The 25,228-nt window shown below is 37.1% G+C and overlaps 1 protein-coding gene across 1 annotated transcript in view; it reads right to left on the reverse strand.

Annotated features, from left to right (window-relative positions):
• Positions 1-1,922: 1,922 nt before the first annotated feature.
• LOC111506319 (uncharacterized) overlaps positions 1,923-25,228 on the reverse strand; it is a 38,144-nt gene continuing 14,838 nt past the window's right edge. The window contains exon 3 of the mRNA XM_074181019.1: positions 1,923-2,099. Within this exon, the coding sequence (XP_074037120.1) occupies positions 2,066-2,099 (34 nt within the window). The 3' untranslated portion in view covers positions 1,923-2,065. The remainder of the gene's footprint in view (positions 2,100-25,228) is intronic.

Raw genomic sequence — 25,228 nt, forward strand, 5'->3', positions numbered from 1 at the left:
ATATTTATTATGAAAAACCAATTTAATTTCTTTGTTTACTGATTTCTCAGTTTAAATGTTCAAAATTTGTATGATAATATTTGTAAATGATCTTATATCAAAATAAATCATAACTTCATTTATAATTGCGGGTTTCTTCAGAAAAAACAATGTGGAAGTAGCATTAATACCACATGCCAGGTTATCTCATTTCCTTTTCAATGCCAAAGATAAGGTCAACAAGTTGGAAAAATCTGGAGTTTATAAGGTTAAGTATCCGGAGTGTAATAGTGTTTATGTGTGACAATGCGGACGAAATTTCCAAAAACGGTATGCTAAACACGAAAGGTCCTTCAGACTAGGAAAAAATTATTCGACGTTTTCAAACCATTCCTTGGCATGCAATCACAGGTTTCCGAAACTAAACGATACGGAAATTCTGCACTATGCAAGGAAGGGTTGCAAATTCAATTATTTAGAATTTTCGGAAATTCACAAGCATAAACATTGCGGGTGCAACCTGTTAAATGATCAAATCGATTTAATTTACTCTCCGGTTTTTAAATTGGCACATCCGCATTGTGAACTGTAAATACAGGTACTCAATCAAGTACCTGAATGGTATATATTGGCGAATGTAATGAATCATTGTTAGTTAATTGTATAAGTTTGAGAATGTCCATATAGGATGAAACTGCAGTAACGTTAGTTACAAATAAAAGTGGTAAAAAACATAAGAAATTTTCATTTATCTTTTCATTATTTCTCCTTTTCAAAAAAAAGTCCTAATTTGTATGATAAGATTTGTGAATAGTCTTATACCAGAATAAGTCTGTCTGACTATTAATGCTATTATATAAAAATTGTTTATATATTTGTATGTACGTATATACAGGGTCCTGCAACAGTGGCGCGGTGTTCCATATCTCTATATAGGAAGCAGATAGGAATCTAATTTTCTATAATATTACCATATTGCTCGAGCTCGACAAAATAAAAATATTGGCGGTCACACAGGGTGTTCGATTTTTTCTGGGCGGATCCCAACTGTGTCTTTTTAAATGGCAACCTATATTTTTTATCGCTTTTTCGGTTTCTTCATAGAAAATAAAATAAACTTTATGTATATCTGCACTTCGAAAATATTGACGGTTTTCGAGATATCTAGCATGACAGGTTTTTTTTTCCAATATTCGTCACTCAGAATATTTGAAATTATAAAGTGGTGCCAAGTCCAGTTGAAATTTTTTTTTTGGTCGAATATTCTACATTGGTAACTCTCTCAAACGATATATCTGAAATCGACCTGTGATATACAGGGTATGAAAAACCGCTTGCCAAATATTGTAAATGAAAATTTGCAAAATCTTCCTTAGATTAAATGGAACACCCTGTATATTATTGATCCATAAGAAGCGCCAACGAAACCTCTACAAATTTCATTAAGTATTCCCTATGGCTAAGTTCAATAGTTTTTCTTAAATGAGCATTTCTTTCGAAAAATGGTCATTTTTTCAAAGCGAAATCCATTTGCTTGACCCACTCTTGCCTCCCCCAATATTACAAGATCTAAAGAAGGAATATTCAAAAGTGTTTCCATGCAGCCATAAAAGTGGTTTTCATTGCTCCAGTTAATTCTAGATATGCAAGTCTTTGCACCTTGCTTGGTTTGTTAATAGCAGTCGTTTGTTTCATATTTGGCTACCAGAGTATAGATGCATATTTTATCATGAGTTTAATCACCATGGTGTAGAACCAATACGTAAGGGTTGAAAAATTACCCTACGATAATCAAGATAAATAATAATGCTATTTATTTCGAAGAGTATTTTACACAAATTTGGATTCAAAATTTTAACTTCGAAAGAAAAAGCAGCTCCGTCAATGAATAAAGTTTTTTTATAGAACAAATGGTGATTATTGAACTGAAAAGTACTAAAGAAGGTGAAATTAGATGCTATGGTGATGTGGCGAATAAATAGTTATAATTCTACAGTTTCTATTGGGTAAAAAGAAGGCTGGAAGGTTGTAATTTCCGACTCCAAAGCCTGCAAAGACGTAACAGTCGGCAGGCAAGATTATGGTATCAGTATTCTGGAAGCGCATATTTTTCGATTCTCCTGAAAAGAAAAAAAACCATCAACAGCACAGTGTCACAAATCTATGGAAACGATGGCAAAATTGCATTAATTGGGCTTCGAATTGCTTCCGCATACACCGTACTCTCCAGATCTGGACCTTAGCGACTTTTTCCTGTTCTCAGATCTCGAAGGAATGCTCGCTGGAAAGAAATGTAGCGCCAATGAAGAGGTAATCGTCGAAACTGAAGCCTCTCTTAAGACTGAAGACAAATCGTACTATAAAAATGGTATAGAAAAATTGTATGACGGTTTTAATCGTTATATGGCCCTATCTATGGCAACTATTATGAATAACGAAACAAATTTTGCCAAATAATATTTTTTACAATGTTAGCCTACGAAACCCGACCCAGTCATCAGTTTCTCATAATTTTCTAGAACACTTTTATATCTACTTTAATTCGAGACGATGACTGATTAATTTACCGGTTGTATTTCTGAATGAAATGTGAACCAATTATTTTTAATAATAATAAGTTTATTTACCAAAAAAATGTTACTACATAATCAACACTGGAATTAATTGCTGTTGAGATGTTATTAAACATGAAATTCCCACTAAAACTAAAGTTGCGCGTGGTGAATTACTATACCTATAACTATTGGAAAAAGCGTCAAATATATGACCGTTTCTTGTTGTGTAATGAACTCTAGTTTCGTCCTCCGAATAGGCAATGATCCATTACTCAACACCTCTTGGAATAAAATACAGTTTCCAGTGTCATTATTTTTCGAGTTTGAAAGCCGTGGATTTTTGGAATTTCTTCCTGACGTTTCGCTGGCGCGAGTGGCTTCTTCAGAGGTTTAACCATCATGGCTTGCTGTCCGATGATAACTTTTAGGCTTCGTAAAGCGTATTTATACCTTGTCAGGTAATAAGTTGTATTTGTACCAGTACTTGTCTCTACACGTACCTGTGCTGTGAAAATCACAACATGAGACCGCCCGTCGAAGGGGGTCAAATGGGGTTATGAATGAAAAATAAATCGAAACTCATAGAAGGAACAATTTTGTCACAACAATTTCATACTGGAAAAATCAAATTCTATCATAATACTATCTGTGAAATTCACAACATGAGACCGTTCTTCGAAAGGGGTCAAAAGGGGTAATGAATACAAAAATAAATCGAAATTCATAGAAGGAAATATCCTGTCACAACAATTCCATGCTAGAAAAATCGAATTCGATCATAATGGCAATCTGTGAGAATTATAACATGAGACCGCCCGTCAATGGGGGTCAAATGGGGGTAATGAATACAAAAATAAATCGAAACTCATAGAAGAAGAAATCCTGTCACAACAATTTCATGCTGGAAAAATCGAATTCGATCATAATGACAATCTGTGAGAATCACAACATGATACCGCCCGTCGAAGGGGGTCAAAAGGGGTGATGAATACAAAAATAAATCGAAACTCATAGAAGGAGAAATCCTGTCACAACAATTTCATGCTGGAAAAATCGAATTTGATCATAATGACAATCTGTGAGAATCATAACATGACACCGCCCGTCGAAGGGGGTCAAATGGGGTAATGAATACAAAAATAAATCGAAACTCACAGAAGGAGAAATCCTGTCACAACAATTTCATGCTGGAAAAATCGAATTTGATCACAATGACAATCTGTGAGAATCATAACATGACACCGCCCGTCGAAAGGGGTCAAATGGGATGATGAATACAAAAATAAATCGAAACTCATAGAAGCAAAAATCTTGTCACAACAATTCCATGCTAGAAAAATCGAATTCGATCAAAATGACGATCTGTGGAAATCACAATATGAGACCGCCCGTCGAAGGGGGTCAAAAGGGGTGATGAATACAAAAATAAATCGAAACTCACAGAAGGAAAAATCCTGTCACAACAATTTCATGCTGGAAAAATCGATATTTATCATAATGACAATCTGTGAAAACCACAACATGACACCACCCGTGAAGGGGGTCAAAAGGGGTAATGAATATAAAAATAAATCGAAACTCACAGAAGGAAAAATCCTGTCACAACAATTTCATGCTGGAAAAATCGAATTCGATCATAATGACAATCTGTGAGGATCATAACATGACACCGCCCGTCGAAGGGGGTCAAATGGGGTTATGAATACAAAAATAAATCGAAACTCATAGAAGCAAAAATCTTGTCACAACAATTTCATGCTGGAAAAATCGATATTTATCATAATGACAATCTGTGAAAACCACAACATGACACCACCCGTGAAGGGGGTCAAAAGGGGTAATGAATAAAACAATACATCGAAACTCATAGAAGGAAAAATTCTGTCACAACAATTTCATACTGGAAAAATCGAATTTTATCATAATGACAATCTGTGAGGATCATAACATGACACCGCCCGTCGAAGGGGGTCAAATGGGGTTATGAATACAAAAATAAATCGAAACTCATAGAAGCAAAAATTATGTCACAACAATTTCATACTGGAAAAATCGAATTTGATCAAAATGACCATCTGTGAGAATCATATTATGACACCGCCCGTCGAAGGGGGTCAAATGGGGTAATGAATATAAAAATAAATCGAAACTCATAGAAGGAAAAATTTTGTCACAACAATTTCATACTGGAAAAATCGAATTCGATCATAATGACAATCTGTGAAAATCACAACATGAGACCGACCGTCGAAGGGGGTCAAAAGGGGTAATGAATACAACAATAAATCGAAACTCATAGAAGGAAAAATCCTGTCACAACAATTTCATACTGGAAAAATCGAATTTGATCATAATGACAATCTGTGAAAATCATAACATGACACCGCCCGTCGAAGGGGGTCAAATGGGGTAATGAATAAAAAAATTAATCGAAACTCATAGAAGGAAAAATCCTGTCACAACCAATTGACAAGAGTGATTGTGTAACTGTATCATATCTTGAGGGGGAAATTAATGGAACAAAAAAGGTCATACTTCTAGTCCTACAAGCTGCAATACAATCCACAGTCGCTAATGTTGCTCGCGATGCACGTCAAGCATTCGATGATAAAATTGCAGAGGCTCGGATAACTTTGGGTCGTAAATATGATAATCTTAAAAGTGATGTAGAAATGAAAATGGCTGACATAACAGCGTCTACAATGAAAAATTATGACGCTTTGGAACAGAGAGTTGAAGTTTTGGAGAAAAAACATAAACTCAAGTCATCAGATGGACTGGGATATCTAGGATTGGTCATTAATCCAAATGTTAGAATAATAGAACCAATACCAACAGATGACGTATTGATTGGACGAACAGGGTGAATGTATTCCACGCGCGTTTTCCCGCATTATGGTAGGTTAGGTTACGTTAGGTTAGGTTAAATTATGTTAGTTCAGGTTTATACATATGTTAGGTTAGGTTCATACATACGTTAGGTTAGGATAGATCAGGTTAGGTTAGGTTACATTATGTTAGGTTCATACATACGTTAGGTTAGGTCCATTTATACGTTAGGTTAGGATAGATCAGGTTAGGTTAGGTTACATTATGTTAGGTTAGGTTCTTACATACGTTAGGTTAGGTGAAATTTTACAGGAGAGCAGTTGTAACTCAAGTTACTTGAGTTTATCTCTATCATATCATGACAGATACATTAAAGTCACATTGGCTATGGCGCCATTCATTAGTTGTGCAGATACGACAACTCTCCACTCAAGAATATACACCTCGATAATGTAGTTACATCAATAACCCCAAAATCGAGAAACTTGTAGTTACGACAGTTTACCTCTCAGGTACAGAATTTAATACAATTTTTGCGTAGATATTATAGTTCAGGTATCGCAAAGTTGCGAAATACTAGAAAAATCGAGCAATTGAATTGAATACTTCAAGTAACACTTCTTATGGGATTTTCACTGAATATTTTGGAAAACTGAAGCACTTGTATAACTGTGTACTGTATACTATACTTTTCTCTGGCGTATTCATACTAGATATATTTTTAAAGTGGTCATAATCATTATTGGTTTCTAATTATGAAAAAAAAACTACTTGCAGTCTCTACTATTCAAACTGACACTTAATCCATTGTAACGTTATTTCCACATTTCAAGCTCTTCAACTTCTAAATACAGTGACTAGTTTTTATTCAGTTATTTTGTTCAAATAAAGAAGCATATTACTTCCAAATTACTTCAAGACCTTCACAACCGTACGAAAGTGAACACCAATGCTTTTACACACTTTAGCCTGTCCTCTTATATTTTGAGAATGTATTGAAATACTCTTGGAGGACCATTTATACATAATAAAGCATAAACATACCTACCTGGCGTGCCTGATGTCACAGCCAAGCCTAGCTCTCAGCTGGACGCGTTAACAGAAGTCGTTACGCACCACTAACTTGGTGGACTCACACCAATGGAACATTCATTACTTTGTGGATCTTTGAAAGAGAGGGCGTTACCAACTTTTTTCCAATCGGAAAGGGGGTTTTTAAAAATTGATTCAATTGTCTATTCAATAGTGTATTACTTTTGGAATTTCGAATTGATTCAATTGTCTATTCAACACTGTATTACTTTTGGAATTTTGAATTAGCCATTTCTGTGTAATCAGCAGTTTCACATACATTTTATGACAATGCAAACAAAATTTTGGAAGGGATATACTCAAGACGAATTCATCTCGATGCGCTCTCACATACTGAATGATGGCGTTCACGATCACAACTTGTTATGCAGACGTGTGTTTATTCTGTACAAACTGGTACAGAGTACACATGAACGATAATGTCAAATCCTAACTTTAACGTGTATGTCAAACCCAAAACACTACTTCAATGTCGCCTTGTCCGCATGTAAAGACTTCTTCAAAGTCACCTTATCGACATCGTGTGACGTATGTTGATGTCATTTCAGAATTGAAAGTGTCTTGCGACCTCCCCACCATCACAACTCGATGTGTTGACAGATGGTGATACGAGCCAAGCAGTGGTCGTTGGAACTTCAGAGAGTGTAGACGTGTGCACTCTCTGTCACGATAGATACCATCCAAACTGATTAGGAAGGAGCACTAGTCAGTGGATCTTCGTGGTATGCAGACGTGTGATTATTCTGTACAAACTGATACAGAGTACACATGAACGATAATGTCAAATCCTAACTTTAACGTGTATGTCAAACCCAAAACACTACTTCAATGTCGCCTTGTCCGCATGTAAAGACTTCTTCAAAGTCACCTTGTCGACATCGTGTGACGTATGTTGATGTCATTTCAGAATTGAAAGTGTCTTGCGACCTCCCCACCATCACAACTCGATGTGTTGACAGATGGTGATACGAGCCAAGCAGTGGTCGTTGGAACTTCAGAGAGTGTAGACGTGTGCACTCTCTGTCACGATAGGTATCATCCAAACTGATTAGGAAGGAGCACTAGTCAGTGGATATTCGTGGTATGCAGACGTGTGTTTATTCTGTACAAACTGGTACAGAGTACACATGAACGATAATGTCAAATCCTAACTTTACCGTGTATGTCAAACCCAAAACACTACTTCAATGTCGCCTTGTCAGCATGTAAATACTTCTTCAAAGTCACCTTGTCGATATCGTGTGACGTATGTAGAGATAATTTCAATGTTGAAAGTGTAGTATGTAGACGTACTAACTTGGTGGGCTCACACCGATGGAACATTCATTACTTGGTGAATATTTGAAGTATGCAGACGTATGTTTGTACATGGGCAAGCACTTGATGAAACCATGTACCGTGCATTCACACACACACAAACCAACCAAATGTAATTACGTCATTATGTCACACACACACACACACCCAAAATCTCATATGAAAAATTCTGAATGATCCATGCACCAGACATTTCAAGGTCACATCGCCTTGATGTTACTAAACAACAAAAAAAAGCAATTAATACGTCATAGTGGTGGGGGGAGTAACACAGTCCTCGGCCGCCTGCGTGTCATCATCGATAGCGAGGCTAGAGCGATGCGTTACGTCACAGCCTTCACCACATCGAGAGAGGTGAGGGCACACCAATGAATACGCAATACTCAGCCACACGTCGTGAAGTGAACATCTTGCTCTCTTACCGTTAAACGGTTGTTGCTGTGACGTCACACCACTACTAACTTGGTGGGCTCACACCGATGGAACATTCATTACTTGAAGGATCTTCGAAGTATGCAGACGTATGTTTGTACATAGACAAGCACATGATGAAACCCTGTACCATGCATTCCCACACACACACACACACACACACACACAAAATCTCATATGAAAAAAATTCTGAACGATCCATGCACCAGATGTTACTAAACAACAACAAAAAAAGCAATTAATACGTCATAGTGGTGAGGGGAGGCCCAGAACCGGCTGTATACCTCTACTAGGGGCACCTTTCCCTCGTGGCTAATGACACTATCAATATCTTCGAAAATATGTTGAATAAATTCTCGTCTTTCGACAAAGTTACGAGTATTATTCCTTGGTATTATCGATTTATCAGTAATCTTCGAAATGAAACAAAATCGTATTCTCCTTTAACTCAGATTCACACCATCATGTCCTCATGATAATTGTTGAACAAGTTCAAGGTGTTTCGTTCTCGGAAGAAATTCACCGACTGCAGCATCATAAGTCCTTATCAAAGTCTTTTCGTAAACTGAACCCATTCCTCGATGATGATGGGGTGCTTCGAGTAGGAGGAAGACTACATTTCTCAGGTCTCGTATTTGAGCATAAACATCCAGCAATCCTTCCCAATTCACATCGCTTGACAGCTCCACATTTTGATGGTCTCATGGAGGCAGGTATCAAATCGGTGAAAACTCACCTCATGAGAACACTCGAATATCAAATCCTCACTTATGAGTAATTTTATACCTTATTGGTGCAAATCGAAGCACTGCTTAATTGTAGACCCCTTTACGCCATGAGTAATGATCCAATCGACTTGAGAGTTTTGACCCCAGGTCATTTTTTAACCCTCGAACCTATGACAGTCCTCCCTGATCATGATCTGACTAATTTTAACATCAATCGCCTCGATCGCTGGCAACCGTATTTAGTATGGTTAAACCAGTTCTGATACTATGAAGAAGACATGACAACCGATGTGTCTAATAAGCAAGTACTCGAGAGTTTAATGAGATTGATTAAAGAAGAAGGCGAAAAAAACAAAGAAGACATTAAATTGGAAATCAAAAAGAAAAATGAAGAACTCTTGGACATCCTAGATAAAATATACTCATTAATGGACTGGAAATTTCAGAGTCTGGTTCTATTGCTACTCATGTGACTAATAAACTTTCCGAGCTCCTTGAAGTTGAACTAGAAGTACGAGATATCAACAACATTTATTCTTTTCGCAACCAAAACACTCCTACTATCTAAGTGGAATTCACTTCTTATCTGAAAAAACAAATATTTGACTTAACAAATCCTTCAGAACTATATCGCAAGATCTTTCGATCCAGGATAGAAAAGATCAGAAGCTGTTAGTAGCCCACCTGAAGTTAGCTAAATCGAAAAACCTTAATGCGTTTATAAAAAGGGAAAAAGCTGGTTGTGAATGGAAATATATACGCGGTTGAAAACCTAAAGGAACTTGAAGAATCAAGTTCCCTTAGGTTTTCAATCGTTCTATCCCTGTTCAACTGTTCTATCCCTTCCCTCAGAAAGTGGTAAGTGGTGAGCCTCGCAAGTAATTATTCTAGTGTGTATTCGTACTGGACTAAATTTCCTAGCACACATTAATAAGTATGTATCTAATCATTAAGTTGTTTTTGTGGAGAGAAAAAAAATTTGTTATCTTTATTTAGAATTCTGAAAACATTTGAATACATTTTGCCTAGTTATCACTGATAAGTGAAATCTAGCCTACCGAAATTAGGAATGCCTGTCGATAAGAATAAAAACATCAGTCTAATGCATATCAATGTCAGATCTCTGTCAACTGGATTTGGCACTTTGCGAAATTACATTCGTGATAATGACTTTGATGTTGTTGCCTTGGGAGAAACTTGGCTCACTGAAAGAAGTGACTTGAACTCATTCAATCTCGTTGATTATAAGTTCTTGCACACTGAGAGAAATGATTTGGCCGCCGATTTTGAAAAATTTGAATGATCTGAATGAACATTTCGGTAATATACCAATATTTAAAAAAACCGCCAGTCAAATAGCTGTATGCGAAACATATTACAATCCTAAATATGGACCAGAGTTCATTTTTCATAATGTTAACTCGTATGAAGTGAATATGCACTTTAATAAAATCAGTAGTAATGCTATGGGCTCTGATGAAATCACAATTTGTATGTGGGATTTAGTTTTGCCCCATTTATTGGAATACATAATATATGTCTTCAACTTTGCCATTGAGACTAGTAAATTTTCCTCTCAATGAAAACATGCTAGAGTTAAGCCATTGGCAAAATGTAACGATCCCTCAGAGTTCTCTGATATTAGACCTATAAGTATTCTTCCTGCCATCTCAAAAGTCTTTGAAATGATTATTAAAGAACAACTCTCAGATTACGTTAAACGAAAAAATCTTATTACCTCCGTTCAGTCTGGATTTCGCCCTCTATATAGCACTACTATGGCTCTGAGTCTCGTCACTGACGACATATTCAAATCACTTGATGAAGGCAATTTCACATGTCTCTTAATGCTTGATTACAGTATAGCATTCGATACCTTGGATCCATCTTTATTGTCCACAAAACTTAGGTGCTTTGGTTTCACACATAATGCAGTGTCACTTATGAATAGCTATCTCTCCGAAAGGACCCAATCAACTTAGCTTGATGGTAACCAATCAACAATAATATCAAAAAAATTTGGTGTACCGCAAGGTTCAGTCCTGGGACCGCTCCCTTTTGCAATTTATATTAGTGACTTCCATGAATTTGTTAGTTTTGGTAAAATACATCACTACGCCGATGATACTCAATTGTATAGTTCATTCAGCTTTAAAGATATTACACTCGCTAATGAATATATTAACAGAAACCTCAAAACTCTATATTGATGTATCCTGTGCACATAATCTTACTATTAATCCAAAGAAATCCCTGGTCATGTTATTTGGTCCCAAAAGTAAAAGAAATATTTTGTGTGAGTCATTGTCGATCCGTGTCAACAATAACATAATACCTTTTGTGAATGAATGTAAAAATCTGGGCTTGTGGTTAGATACAGACATGAGATTCACGAAGCATGTAAGGCATCTGTGTAAAACGCCATTCAATGTATTAAGACAACTTTATTCAAGTAGACACCTTTTATCAAAAAGTCTGAAGTTGAGTCTCTGTGAAACACTTATTTTTTCAAGATTAGCTTACTGCGATTGTATCTACGGACCCGCCTTACAACAATTAGATGTAATGCAACTCCAGCGTAGAATAAAATAGTGTCAGATTTTCCTACGGTATCCGAAAGTATGATCACATATGTCCGTCCTTTCGAAATTCTGGTTGGCTTTCACTCAAATATCTAAGAGCAATCCATTTTCTTAGTTTCACGCATATAATTCTTGTTTCGGGATATCCGCCTTACTTTATTACGTGAAAGACTGGTTGCACTATCACGCAGTGGCACTTCTCGTAATAGACATACTTTGCTCATTCCCAGGCATTCCACAGCAATATTTACTCAAAGTTTCTCCTACAATGCGGCAAAGTTGAATAACACCATCCCTACAGACTTTAAAGCAAGTTCATTGAGAAACTTTAAAAAAAAGTTGAAAGACACGTTTCTTACACGACAGTGATAGGGCACGACATATGCAAAAAGATTTTGGCAATTTCTCACATATTCGAATATTATAAAAAATAATTAAAAATACATACCAATCGAGGTTGGGTTTGAAAGCAGCTCTCATAGCTGTACTTCGCCTATTCATCATTTCTTTGAATTTTATTTAATTTATACTTCTTATTGTGATGAATAAAGACATATTATTATAATTTTTTTTTCACCGTAGTGTGCGCTAGTCAGGCCCTATCCCTCGAAGCCCCGATACATTCGTGAGGGCGCGCCAGCATTATCAACCAATGACCACTTCCCACACCGTGGGGCAAGTGATCATTCGGTCCGAGAATCATGTGCCCTGAGCAAGCGCAGTGACCCAAGAATGACAGCCTTCTGCATCTGTGCGGCTAAGATTTCTGCCTTAGTGCGGCAAGCCGGTATGATTTTAAGATTCGAGAGTAGAGAGGACATCATTCCACCAAGAACTCCAATAATCAGAACAACCATCTTGACAGAGTGATCTGGATAGAGTCTGCGGAGTTCGAAGAGAAAATCTCGATATTTTATCCATTTTTCCTTCTCTTCTCTGACGATATTCGTCTCGCCAGGAGCTGAAAACTCCAAGACAAATATCGTTTTGCTCTGGTGGTCGAGAAGGACCACATCAGGCTTATTAGCTTGTATGAGCCTGAGGGTGGGAAACGAATAGTTCCAATAAATTCGGCACTTCTCGTTCCCCACAACGGATTCAATATCCCCCGGAGCGTAGGGCAACACCGGTGTCTCGTCAATACCGTAAGAGTGGCGTAGATGGTAATATAACACTCTTAGGGCCGCGTTATGCGGTAGACTAAGATGTTGAAGACACCATCTTGGCAAGCCATGATGAACCCTTCAGTTTCCGACCTAAGCCTACTCGACCTGAGAAAAGCGAAGGTCAGGCGCTTTGATAAGCCAAGGTCTCCAATGTTATTGAAGAAGACCCCATGCATTGGCTTATCCTTGTGTTTCCGCAGAAGTAAGTTGATCTATGCTGCTTTTATCTGAGCTTTTTGCTGAACAGGTTCCAACTCGGTGACAGAGTTGTGGTCACCTCGTTCAGTGTCGAAAACTTTACCGAGTTCATCAGCTACTCAGGCAGCTGCCCTAAGGAGAAATGCTCCAATTCCTGCTCTCTCATGGTCACGGACCATGCAGAGAAGGGGATCCGAACTCCTGACGACTTTACAGGCTGTATCCAGCATGTCATGTAGACACTCCAAACTCAAAATTCCATGGCCTCCCTGTTGTCGGGGGAAGTACAACCGTGGAACGGACGATTTGGGATGCAAACTCCTATAGAGATGCACTTCACTACTCCAAACGAGTAGAGTAAGATTGGAACGGCATGCATATTTGTTGCAGCAACTTTGTTCTTCCCCGATAGTTCCGATGACTAGATCTGTCGAAGTTTGTGCTGATACTTGCCACGGAGAGAGTTTTTCACTGCTGTTACCTCTTGTGAGTGGCGTTGTTCCACCCCGAGGTACGTATACGTCTCTCCGGCATCCAGCCGCTTCCATCTACGAGCTGCACATCCTCTCCGTAGTACCCGCATCGTCCTCTTTTGAGATGGACCATTGCACATTTGTCTATCCCGAATTTCATACCGATAGCATGCGTGTACTCTTCCATCACCCTCAAGGACTGATGGAGATCCTTCTCTCCAGAGGCATTAAGTTTAAGATCATCCATATAAAACAAATGGGTGACCTTGTGCCTCCGGTTTCCGGGGGTGCCACAGTTATACCCTGGAGTGTTTCTGAGCGCAACGGATAATGGCAATAGTGAGATGCAGAAGAGAAGGGGACTGAGGAAATACACCCCTTCTGAAAGTGACCCACCCTGTTTGGACTCTTGCTTGACCAGATGTTATGGTAAAGCGAGTTCGCCAAAGTGGTATCAGTTGTTCAATGCATCTCACTATTTTGTTGGGTATCGCGAGGCATCTGAGCAAATGCAAGATGAGCTCATGCGAAATTGTATCAAATGCCTTACGGTAATCGATCCAGGCGATAGAGAGGTTACACTTATATTGTATCGAGTCCTGCGTTACGCATCTATCAATGAGCAGGTACTCTTTATATCCAGCGACTCCTCTCTTCGACCCTCTCTGCTCATATATCCGTTCGAACACTCGGTCAACTGCGGAAAGTATTCGTGTGTATGAGATGCTTGTAAACAACTTATAACACGAATTCAAGCATGTTATCGGTCTGTAATTCTTAGGAATCGGCAAATCTCCGCTTTTGGGGATAAGAACGGTCCGCCCCTCGACAAACCAATCCGGAATCGGCTGCTCTCCGTCCAGACATGAGTTGAAAACTCTGGTCAGATGGCGGTGGGTGCTTGGTACTTTTTTCCACCAATAAGTGTTCAGCCCATCTGGGCCTGGAGCAGCAAAGTTTTTGGAACCCACAAGGGCTCTTCGAACGTTATCCGGGGTTATCGGGTTGCACAGTTCATTGAGCTTAGGCTGTCGAAGCTCTCTGTTGAAAGCTTCGAACTGGGCTAGGGCTGGAGTGTCTAAGTTGAGTGGCTGCGGGTGTTCATAGATATCCTTCCAGAAGGATTCCACCTGATCAGCGGTCGGTGGATTATCCACAACACGTGGAGGCTCTTGGAATAAGCGAGAAGGTTTCTTCCAGAACCTAAGGTTTTCCGCGATACCTCTCGCTCGCCTCACTAGTGACTTCTTAGCAGCACTAGTATTCGTATCCTATCAAGGAAGTGTTGTTTGGTGGTCAGCAGCACGCCTTGACTTAAAGTATGATGGATACGTCGTAGTTTGGCGGCTATTCACCGCACTGCGGGCGTGAAAGGCGTGTTGGCCGCCCTGTAATTCATCACACATTAGATACGAGACGCGTGTCGTCTCGCCGACGTGATCTTAGCCTCCATCTTGTGTACACGCCGTTCAATCTTCCGAACCGCAAGGCCGAGATTTCGTCCTTCCGATTCGGAAAGCGAATGAACGACGTTATACACGGCAGTGTTGATTTGCCAGATGTCAGCCTCTTCAGTTAGAACACTATGAACCTCCGCATCCAAACGAGCCAGTTCTTGTGGCTTCAGGGGCTTAATAATAATAATTATTATTATTATTAGAATTATTATTATAACTGCTGCAAAGAGTTCATCAAGATATATGAAAACGGTGGCATAATGAGTATCTGCATACTCTGCAGCAGAGACATAAATGAATATCTCCTTCGAGAACTCCTCACGTGGCCGATCTGGTCCTTATAAAAGATGAGCAGATTCTCCGCCTACAGTGGCGTTTGGGGAGAATTGAAAAATTACATTCGGGTTCGGACGGAATAAGAAGAGTCGTAACTTCACGCACCGCACATGGGGTTATGCAAAGATCTTGCGTAAAACTTTGTCCGTTACCCTCCTAAAATACTGCGTATTTGGGCCGGGAGAATGTTCACTTCTCGTTCCATCCTGGTTCAGTTAAATTTTTTTCTTCTTTTAGGTTAAGCATTTAATTATTATATATTATGTTAGGTACTTTACTCTCAAAACCCATTACTCGGCCATTCAACAGAAATATTTGAGATTCTCTATCAAATTATTTGTTCCTCACTTTTTGCTCCCGCTGTATAATTTCTGGCCAGCCGCCAGATAGTATGTCAGTTCTCACGTGAGAAGCTCGTGTAACTCCAAGTCGTATCGCAATCTCGAAAACCCAAAAAACGTGACCCGGAAAAGTGCCTTTTTTTTGATAAGTCCATACCCAGAATACAGTCCATTCTGCATTAAGTGTGAAAGAGCGGTGGAAACCACCGAAGCCAGAGAAGTCCCGAATTCCAGGTGAGTTGACTTTTCTTTCTTCGGCTGGCAGAACCCTAACTCTCTCAAACATCAACACGGTCGAATGATTTATGAGTAGCGGCCACATTTCCCTCTCGTTGAAAAAATTTTTATTACCTATTCGGTTTCGGTTGATATTACAGAATACACTGTAACAGTAACATTGAATAAATGAAAAAAAAAATGAAAATTTAACACAAAATAGGAAACATATTTGTAGCAAATATCTAATCTTTCTTCGTTATTTTTTAGTTTTGGGTTGAATCTAGCCCTACCTTGTGGCAATTATCCTCTTCCACAGAATCATGAACCATGAACGATTGTGACATACCTACGGCAGCTTTTGGGAACTCTGATGTAAAATGAATCTATTGAAAACGCTTTTGACACTCTGAAAAGTATTAGCCATCCCCTGATGATGTCGACTTGCTAAGCGAAACGCGTGTTGAGAGACATTATTTTTTTTCTTATGAAGGGAAAATGTTTTTAGCGATCCATGGAGTACAAACAGTGAACTGTACATGGGGGAATATTTCAATAGTATTCTGCTAATTTTATTTAATTTCCTGTTCAAGAGTACATGCACTCAATAGAGTCAAAACTGTGTTTTCCTGCTAAATTATCAGCTACGGGATAGTATCTCTTTTGTATACAGTGATGTAATAGCACGTTCCAACATTGTGCATTCCCAGTTTCTCCATTAATTTAATTGACGCTTTATTGGTGATCAGAACATTCGTGGTTGGATTTTCACCTTCCTCCGCTATTTGCTTACTCAACAGTTTCGTGAGAATTGATGCATAACCCTTTTTTCTATGATTCTGTGCCGATTGAAGCAGACCTTTTTTTCCCACACCCAGGACACCATGAGTGTAGAGCAGCCATATTTCTTTGTTGATAATAAAAAAATATTTTTCATCTGCTGAAATGTAGCAGAAACCATTTTTTCCATGACTTTTTGAAATTTGATGAATATACAACGAACAAAAGTCATCTTGAACAACTTTACAACTTGGATAAGGAAAAACAATATAGACTAGCACCCAAATAATAGAAAATAAAATTTAACAAATTGTAGACAAAATAGTTTGTATAGTCCCTTTCAAAAGATGTAAATTACAAATATATACAATTTGAACATAAGTTCAAGTTTCATGGCAATAAAATAATATATATATATATATATATATATATATATATATAGTATAGTATAAAATATAATTTAAAGTATAGATGTCCATATAAACAACAAAAAAAACACCTATATCAGATCACAACAAAGTTCCATTGTAATATTCATTAAGATTGTAGTACGCTTTAGTTGCAATGGGCATCTTTAACAAGATTTCTGAACTTCTTCTAGCTTTTTCCCTTCCTAATTTCGTAAGGTATGTGATTATACAGCTTTTTACTTTCATAAATTAAAGAATACTTTGTCTGGCTTGTTTTTGGAACAGGAAGATGTATTTTATTTTCAATTACTTGCCGGGTTATGTAATTTGTAGGTTCCGCATTCCAACCATATTATGTTTTTTTGTAAATCAGGCAAACAATTTCAAGTATGAAAATATAAGTAACAGTGAGAATTTTTTATCTCAAAAATAATGCTCTGCATGACTCACGCACTCTCACCTTGCATAAGTATCTAACCGCTCGCTTTTGCAAAACAAACACTGAATGAAAAAGTTGTTGACTGCAAAATCCCCAGAAGGCAGCACCATTTCTCACGTGGGATTCAATCAGGGAATGAAATACCATTTTTGTTGTGGATGAACTCAGTTCATTTGAATCTATTCGAAGTGCATAATATCCTGATCCCAATTTTTTATTCAAAGCGGAAATATGTTGATGAAATGTTGATTTGTTATCCATGAAGATTCCCAGGAATTTGGATTGCTTTTTATTTTCAAGAATTTGTCCATTCAAGTATATATTGTTAATATTACAGCTGAAGGTGAGTAGGTTTGTTTTTTTAATATTAAAACACGAGTAGCTTGCGTCACACCATTTTTTCACAACTTCTAAATCACTAGAGATAGTTTCTTTCATATTAGAAGTATTTTTTCCATGCCAAAGGAGCGTGGTGTCATCCGCAAAGATGGTGAAACTTCCTTGAATTGAGAGAGTCACCAGGTCATTACAATACCTATGTCAGTTTCAATCAGATACCATCAGCAGCAATAGGAACGGCTACATTCATTGAAAAAATGGATACAGTGTTCAATATTTTAAATTCAAATATATTTGACAGTATGAAAGATTTCAATAAACCTTTTTTTAAAACATAAATAGCAAATTGATTTTCTGAGGCACCAGTCAGAAACCCAACTCCTATTCAAATTACCAGAGCTTTCAAAAACATATTTACTCTTCAGTATTTCACACAGGCAGAAGGAACTGTCTAGAAGATACTTGTGAGATTCTATCTATGCAGATGCAGACATAAATAGAATGAAGATTCTTGTGGAAGTTCCAAAAAATCCTTATAAACCTTTGAGAGTATAGACAAATGATTGTAGAACTCTAGCCACTCCAGAAGACAACAGCTTGGGCTATGTTTGTGGATATCTTTTGAGAAAATGTTTAAGAAAACATTCATGAGAAGTATGTACAAATTTTGCCACGACACTGAATGTAACAAATGTAGTTATATAGTCATTTCAAGGCATATAATAATACAGTAGCCAGTTTGGAAGTTTATATATGCCTCCAGATTCATTTTTATAATGTATCATTCATCTAGAGACAGAATTTCTTAATCATTTCAACAATTTATGTGCCACTGATTGTAATAATTTTCCTTTGGATTATTTATTTTCTCTTTTCACAAGGGTAAGAATTTATTATACTTTGAAATTTGCCAATGGAAATTTGAAAACAAAAAAAAATCAAAAACTCATCATTCTAAAAAACCTTTAAAATATATCAGCATAAGTTTTTGTTCTAAGTTGTATAATCTTACTATATAAAATATACGTTTATTTCACCACCTTGACTTATTTTTCATCAATTCCTAAACAGCTTACAATCATATGAGACATTTATTGGGAGCTCCTCGTAGCAATGATGAAGTCAGATCATGGTCACATATTTTTTGATCGAACCTCGTGCAGAGGTGCACAACAGCTCCTGCCCCGCCACATGCTGGCATAAAATGAAATCATCTCGACGGGAGTGAATTTACTTCTGTTTACTTATGTACGGTGGTAAAAGTAAGTTTTGTCTGCATAATTCTTCATTTATTCATTTGTTTGGTTAAAATGATATTGGTTTCTTCATATTTGCTCGAAAAAAGATATTATTGAGAAAAAGAGGTGGACATTTGGCTGCCAATATGCTAAAGGTCCTTCAATTGCAGGTGAAAGTATTACAAAAGCAGCAAAAACGTATGATATTGCGTACCCAACTTTACGACGCTATGTAGCATAAAATTTACACGTCAAATCATCTCGTTTTTACCAGTCAACAAGAAGAAGTTTTTAAAGAGTACATAAAAGAGTGTGCTCTAAAATTTTATAGTCTGACCCTAAGAGATTGCCGTAAAGTAGCGTACCAAATGGCGAATGTGACAATCCCAGAAAGTTAGCACCGATATAAAATGGCAGGAAAAGAGTGGTTTCGGTCATTCAGGAAACGTTACCTTGATCTCTCAATAAAGAATCCTGAAACTTGGAGCTCATCCCGCGCAACAGCTTTTAACAGGAATACAGTTCAATCATTCTATGATAATTTGAAGACAACAATGGGTCGTCATCCGTCCTTCGGTTCTGGTTGCCGTTTATGATGCTCCTCTTGGATTGTCTCATACTTCTGGGTGGATGACATCAGATTTATTTGCCAAGATGCAGCCTCTGGAAGTCGGGTTAAATGGCCATTTTAAGGTCTATTATAACATTGCGATCGACTCCTGGATGGTGAGACATCCAGGAAGGTCTATGACTATCTACGATGTAGCAGAGTGCGTTGGAGAAGTCTTCACTAAAGGAATTGAATCTGTGAACATTTTCGCAGCTTTTAAGAAGTTTGGTATATATCCTTTCAACCCAGAAGTGTTCACTGACATCGATTTTTTGCCATTTTGGCTCAGGCCCAAGCCTGAGCCACAAGATCTAAATTTAGATCCCAATGCTCAAAATGTTGAAATTCGATTCTGTTAAATCTGATGATACAGTTTGTGAAGACGGAAATGAAAGTCCATCACTATTAAACACTGACGATGTCTACAGAAACTATTTCTGTAGACGGATTATTCAAAGTTCACCAGTAACAGGATTATCGAAGGTCTCTTTGATTTCACCCAAAGAATTCATACCACCACTTAAAGCTAAGCCCCGATCTATTAATAGAAAAATGAGAAAAATAGGAAAAAGCAGGACTGCAACCGATACTCCTGAAAAAATTAAATTATAGAAAGCAAGAAGAAGCGTACAGAAACAAGACTAAGGTAAAAAATCTAAAATGCGCCTTGCTATTAGATAAAAAGGTGAAAAGAAATGCTCCAAAGAAAAAAAGAGTAAAAAGATTGACACTGATGAATCTACTTCTGAGGAAGACATTGGAAGTGTGCCAGAAGTTAGTGAGATTGTTGTTGGACTAAAGTAGGAATGAACTACGATGTCTAACAGGCCTTTCTTCTACCTCTACCTTTCTGAATCTTCATGATTTTTTGCACTTTCACGAATATACTTATGATGCACTGTTTGGAAACTTTGGTGTAGTAATGAATATTACTGGAGTTTTTTCCCAACACCAAATCGTTATTTTTAACACCAGTAATATTCATTACTACACCAAAGGTTCCAAACAGTACATCGCAAGGCCTTCTTACTGGTCGCTGTCATTTGAATCATCATATGCAGAGACTTGGACTGTCGGAAGACAGTGTGTGTTGCCTCTGTTTGGAAAATGATGAAACAACAGAGCATATACTTTGTGCCTGCCCCGCTGGGGACCGAATCAGGTTCTTAGAGTTCGACAGATCCGTATTCTTACCGTCTGACCTGAAAGACCACTCCAAACAAACTAAACGCCTTCGTTAAGAAGCTGGGTTTATTTGGCCGAATGTGAATAGGTGTGAGACACAATAAACCCTTGCGGGTTTCGGTGGAGGGTCGAATATTTCCACTCACTTTAGACCTAACCTAACCTAACCTAGTGAGACTGAAATTAGTGACATGGATATATCTGAAGATGATGAAGAAATGTTAGTTGTGACAGGAAATTTTGGGAAATTGACCGGTAAATCAGTTGAAGATGACTATGTCCTTGTAGTTTTTGACGCAAAAAATATTAATTTTTATTTTGTGGGCAAAATTATTGAAGTTAACAATTCCGACTACGGAGCGGCTAATTAACAAAGAAACTATGAAGTTCCGGATGCCTTTCGAGCTTGATTTGGCTAACGTCGAATTGAAAGATATTAAAATGATTCTGCCACAGCCAAAGATTAATAACTTTTTTACTGTTCAATACAAAAAATATTGGTTTTGACTAGAAGAGCTATGATTTTTTTAAATTTCCTTTCTGTTTTGAGTGTGTCTGTCTGAAGTCTGATTATTGCATCTAAGTTTTTATGAGTCTAATTATGTTTCATTGCCCTAAATATTTTACTTTTGTTATTAATCTTTAAAAGTTTAATTATATCATCATCATAATTATAAGTGATTGACTGAAGGCCTCTTGAACCAATGTCTTCTTTTATTATAAAATATGTTTTGTAATTAATGAAGTGCCTTTAGGTTGTATAAGATTTACAGCTATTTTGAGATAAAAAATATGTTGTTCAAGTACAAATAAAGTTGATTACATAGTAAAACCATACATATTTGTAGTGAAATAATACATATATATATTATTATTATATTTATTTTATTACAAATAATTAAGTCTAATAGATATGGCTAATAAGGTGGTTCAGTGTGGAAAATACCCCGGTTGAATGTGTACCTCTTGATGTACACATTAAACCAAATCTAGTTTTCCATAAATTCTTTTTTTACGTTGAAACCAAACGGAATTTAAAAAATTGATATTCGCACAACTATTGTTGAATAAATACACAAACTACACACAAAAAATTAAAGGCATTAACTGAAAAACGAGAACACTACCAGAGTTTGAAATTAACCTGGTTCAATGTGAGACAACCTATATACCCTGCTAACAATCGAAACGTCGTGAAGTAACTTGGATTGGAATCTCTTAACTTTTTCATTTTATTTTCTGGTCAATTTATTCCAATTTTACTTGTATTGTATTGTATTTTATTTAACTATTACTTCATTTCAGGTTTTTTGCTTATTATAATTGTTTTTTCAGCTATTCATTTTATTCTTCTTCTTCAATTTTCAATTCTTCTTCTTTAGTTCTTTCAGGGATTTGAAATCATTTTATATAATATCAGACAATGGAAGTCCGAACTAATAATGAAACATTGTCAATCACCTTCAAACATACTTTTTATCGCAATCCTCACAACTCATTTCTTGAATCCCAGGCTTTTTCTTTTCGTCTTCTTGTCATTAGAGTGGTCCAATATTTGTTGAAATGTACGAGCAGTTTTTTACCACTTTCATATTCAATTTTCCAAAAATTTTAATGAATCCGTTGGTGTATTTTGGTTCGTATCAAAGAACTATAAATATGAGTCTTCGTATTTCTAAAAAGTAGAGGATTTACGAAGAAACTTTCCGTATTTTCTCTTCCTAATCAACTTATCCATTATGTTAGAAGGATCATTTCAGGTCCTGAAAGTAACGTGATATGCGTTTTTAGCGGTCTTTTGCTGAATGAGTCAAATTCAGTGGTATTACTGTGACCAGTGTCGTTCAATATCAAAAACCAAACCGAGTTAATTGGTTTGTCAGAGGTTGCTGACTTAAATAGAAACGTTCCGTTCCCTACTTTTTCATGGTTACTGACCAGGCAGAGATGCAGACATAGCTTCGATCCGCTTGGAAATTAATTAAAAATATTTGCCTACTTTCAGTATGCTAATTGAACGATAACAGAAATAGTTTGAGAAAGACAGAATATCCAGTCGCTAGACTGAAACTAACCTGGATGAAATGTAATTACCGCGAACATTAACTATAAGTACCAGAAAGGTTACCAGTGGATACATGTAATTTGTAAAAAGTCCATGTAAATAGAAACAATTGGGTTCCGCTGAAATAAAAAGGGGAGTGATCAAAGCTATTTTTCGGGTTTGTTGGCCTTGGTCTGCCGATATTTATGCCTAACATTTCATCTACGTCTGCGGTAGACATGATCAAAGGCTATGAGTCAACTTTTGGTTGTCCTCAAAGCAGAATTGGTTGGGGTTTCCGAATTTACTCAATTGGTGAATTAAATGACATGATACGAGAGCAGTTGAGTGCAGGTAGCCAGAGTTTATCAATGCTGCTTTCCTCTTCCTTTCGATTGAAATCATTTTGGTGATTCTCAATTTCTATTGTCTCCCTATATTGTCTTGGATAGTAAATCAATCTGTTGAGGACTTGAGCCTCTACAAACGCGATAAAGTAGGTACTTTCTTAGAATGAATGTTCTGTTACTGCTGATTTTTCAGTATCCCCCAGTCTTACCGATAAATGTTTGGAGATCTGGATACTTACTCCACTGCCTTCTTGGATGTACTAGGAACATTGTGTTAGACATGTATCTGAATGAGAATTCCAACCATCAGCCAGACAGAAGAGCGGAGTAATTAAAACTTAATTTGAGAGAATCTGACGCAAGTGTGAACCTGAGAGTCTCACCGAAGGTACTCTATCATTTGAAAAACGCTTTCAAATGGAATACACAGCGAAGCTGATTTCAAGTGGGCAATACCATCAAGAAAAGCCAATCTATATTCAACTCTCATTCTATTGTATATCAACGACGTATTGGAAAAAAAACAAGAATCCAATATACTGCTTTGCTGATGACAGTACACTTGTTTCATCATTTCATTTGGATTCCAGGGCATTGACGGTGGATGCACATCCTCACCGACAGCAGAAGGTTGCATATCTTAATAAGGATCTATAGTAATTTCGAATTGGGGCGAAAATAACCAGGTTCAATTCAATGCCACAGAAATCCAGGCATCGATTTTCTCCGAAAAGATAAATGTCTCCGAACCAGATATAATAATGTGAGGTCAGACAATTCCACCTTCTGCTTCGATAAGTTTGTTGGGGATAGAACTTGACACCAATATGTCTTGGCAAAAACTGCGATATTGGGTTTAACAAACTGTCTACGTCCTGTAACATAGGATTCAAACCATTTCAGGCAGTTTTCAGCAATTCCATAATGATGTAGCTTCTGCAGCAGTATTCTGTGGTTAACACAATCGAATGAATTGAAGGGGTTATTATTTAGGAGTGATTAATTTTTGGGATAGAAAGTTTTTGACTTTCTACTACTCCATCTTAATACAAAAAAAAAGGATGAGGGAATCTTCCAAAGAAAGGAAGGAAGTAATCAATTTGAAAATAAGTAACTCTATACATGGATGTGTAAATCATGCAAAAAAGTAACTTTCAGACAAAAACTGAAAGAAAGTCCTCCTGAAACAACTACTTTCATATAAACATTGAATTACACGAAACAAAAAAAATTCTTTCGAAACAAATACTTTTATAATATGAACATTGAATTATACAGAAGATACTTTTCTCTACTCAGTTTGTATTTCAAACATTCGTTGTGGAATAAAAATCAGATATCATTCACATGAGTTCTACTTTAAATGAATGGCAACAAATTGCACTTACATGGAACACTGTCATCCTCACTGGTATACATCGATGTCTCGCCTTAAAACACTTGCCCACAACGAGTGTTTCAAAAACAAACTGAGTAGAGAAAAGTATCTTCTGTATAATTCAGTGTTCATATAGAAGTATTTGTTTCGAAAGAATTTTTTCTTTCGTGTAATTCAATGTTTATATGAAAGTAGCTGTTTCAGGAGGACTTTCTTTCAGTTTGTGTCTGAAAGTTACTTCTTTGTATGATCTACACATCCATGTATAGAGTTACTTATTTTCAAATTGATTACTTCCTTCCTTTCTTCGGAAGATTCCCTCATCCTTTTTTTGTATCAAGATGGAGTAGTAGAAAGCCAAAAACTTTCTTTCCCACAATCAAATGCTTTCGACAAGTCACAGAATACTGCCGCAGTCGCATCACCATCATTTAAGTCGCTGTATGTTTTATGAAGAAAATTAAATATTGCCTCATTAGTGCTTTTGTTTTCCTGAAACCCAAATTGATGAGTGATTATTTCGTTTATATTTAAATGGTCATTAAGTCTCATTTTAACTATTTCTCAATCAACTTTGCAAGAGTTGGTTGTAAAGATATTGGTCTTAGGTTTGATGGACCATTAGGATTATCCCCCTTAGGCAAAGGTATGACTGTTGATGTGTTGATGGAAACTCCACGCCTGAAAGTGTCGAAAGTGGTTGAACAAAAACATGTAGAGCGCAATCTGGTAAGTTTTCAAATATTCTGATAGC

The sequence above is a fragment of the Leptinotarsa decemlineata genome, unplaced genomic scaffold, assembly GCF_025532065.1.
Source record: "Leptinotarsa decemlineata unplaced genomic scaffold, Ldec_3_MD MMD2_tig00026307_RagTag_RagTag, whole genome shotgun sequence".
In the NCBI taxonomy this organism is placed as follows: domain Eukaryota; kingdom Metazoa; phylum Arthropoda; class Insecta; order Coleoptera; family Chrysomelidae; genus Leptinotarsa; species Leptinotarsa decemlineata.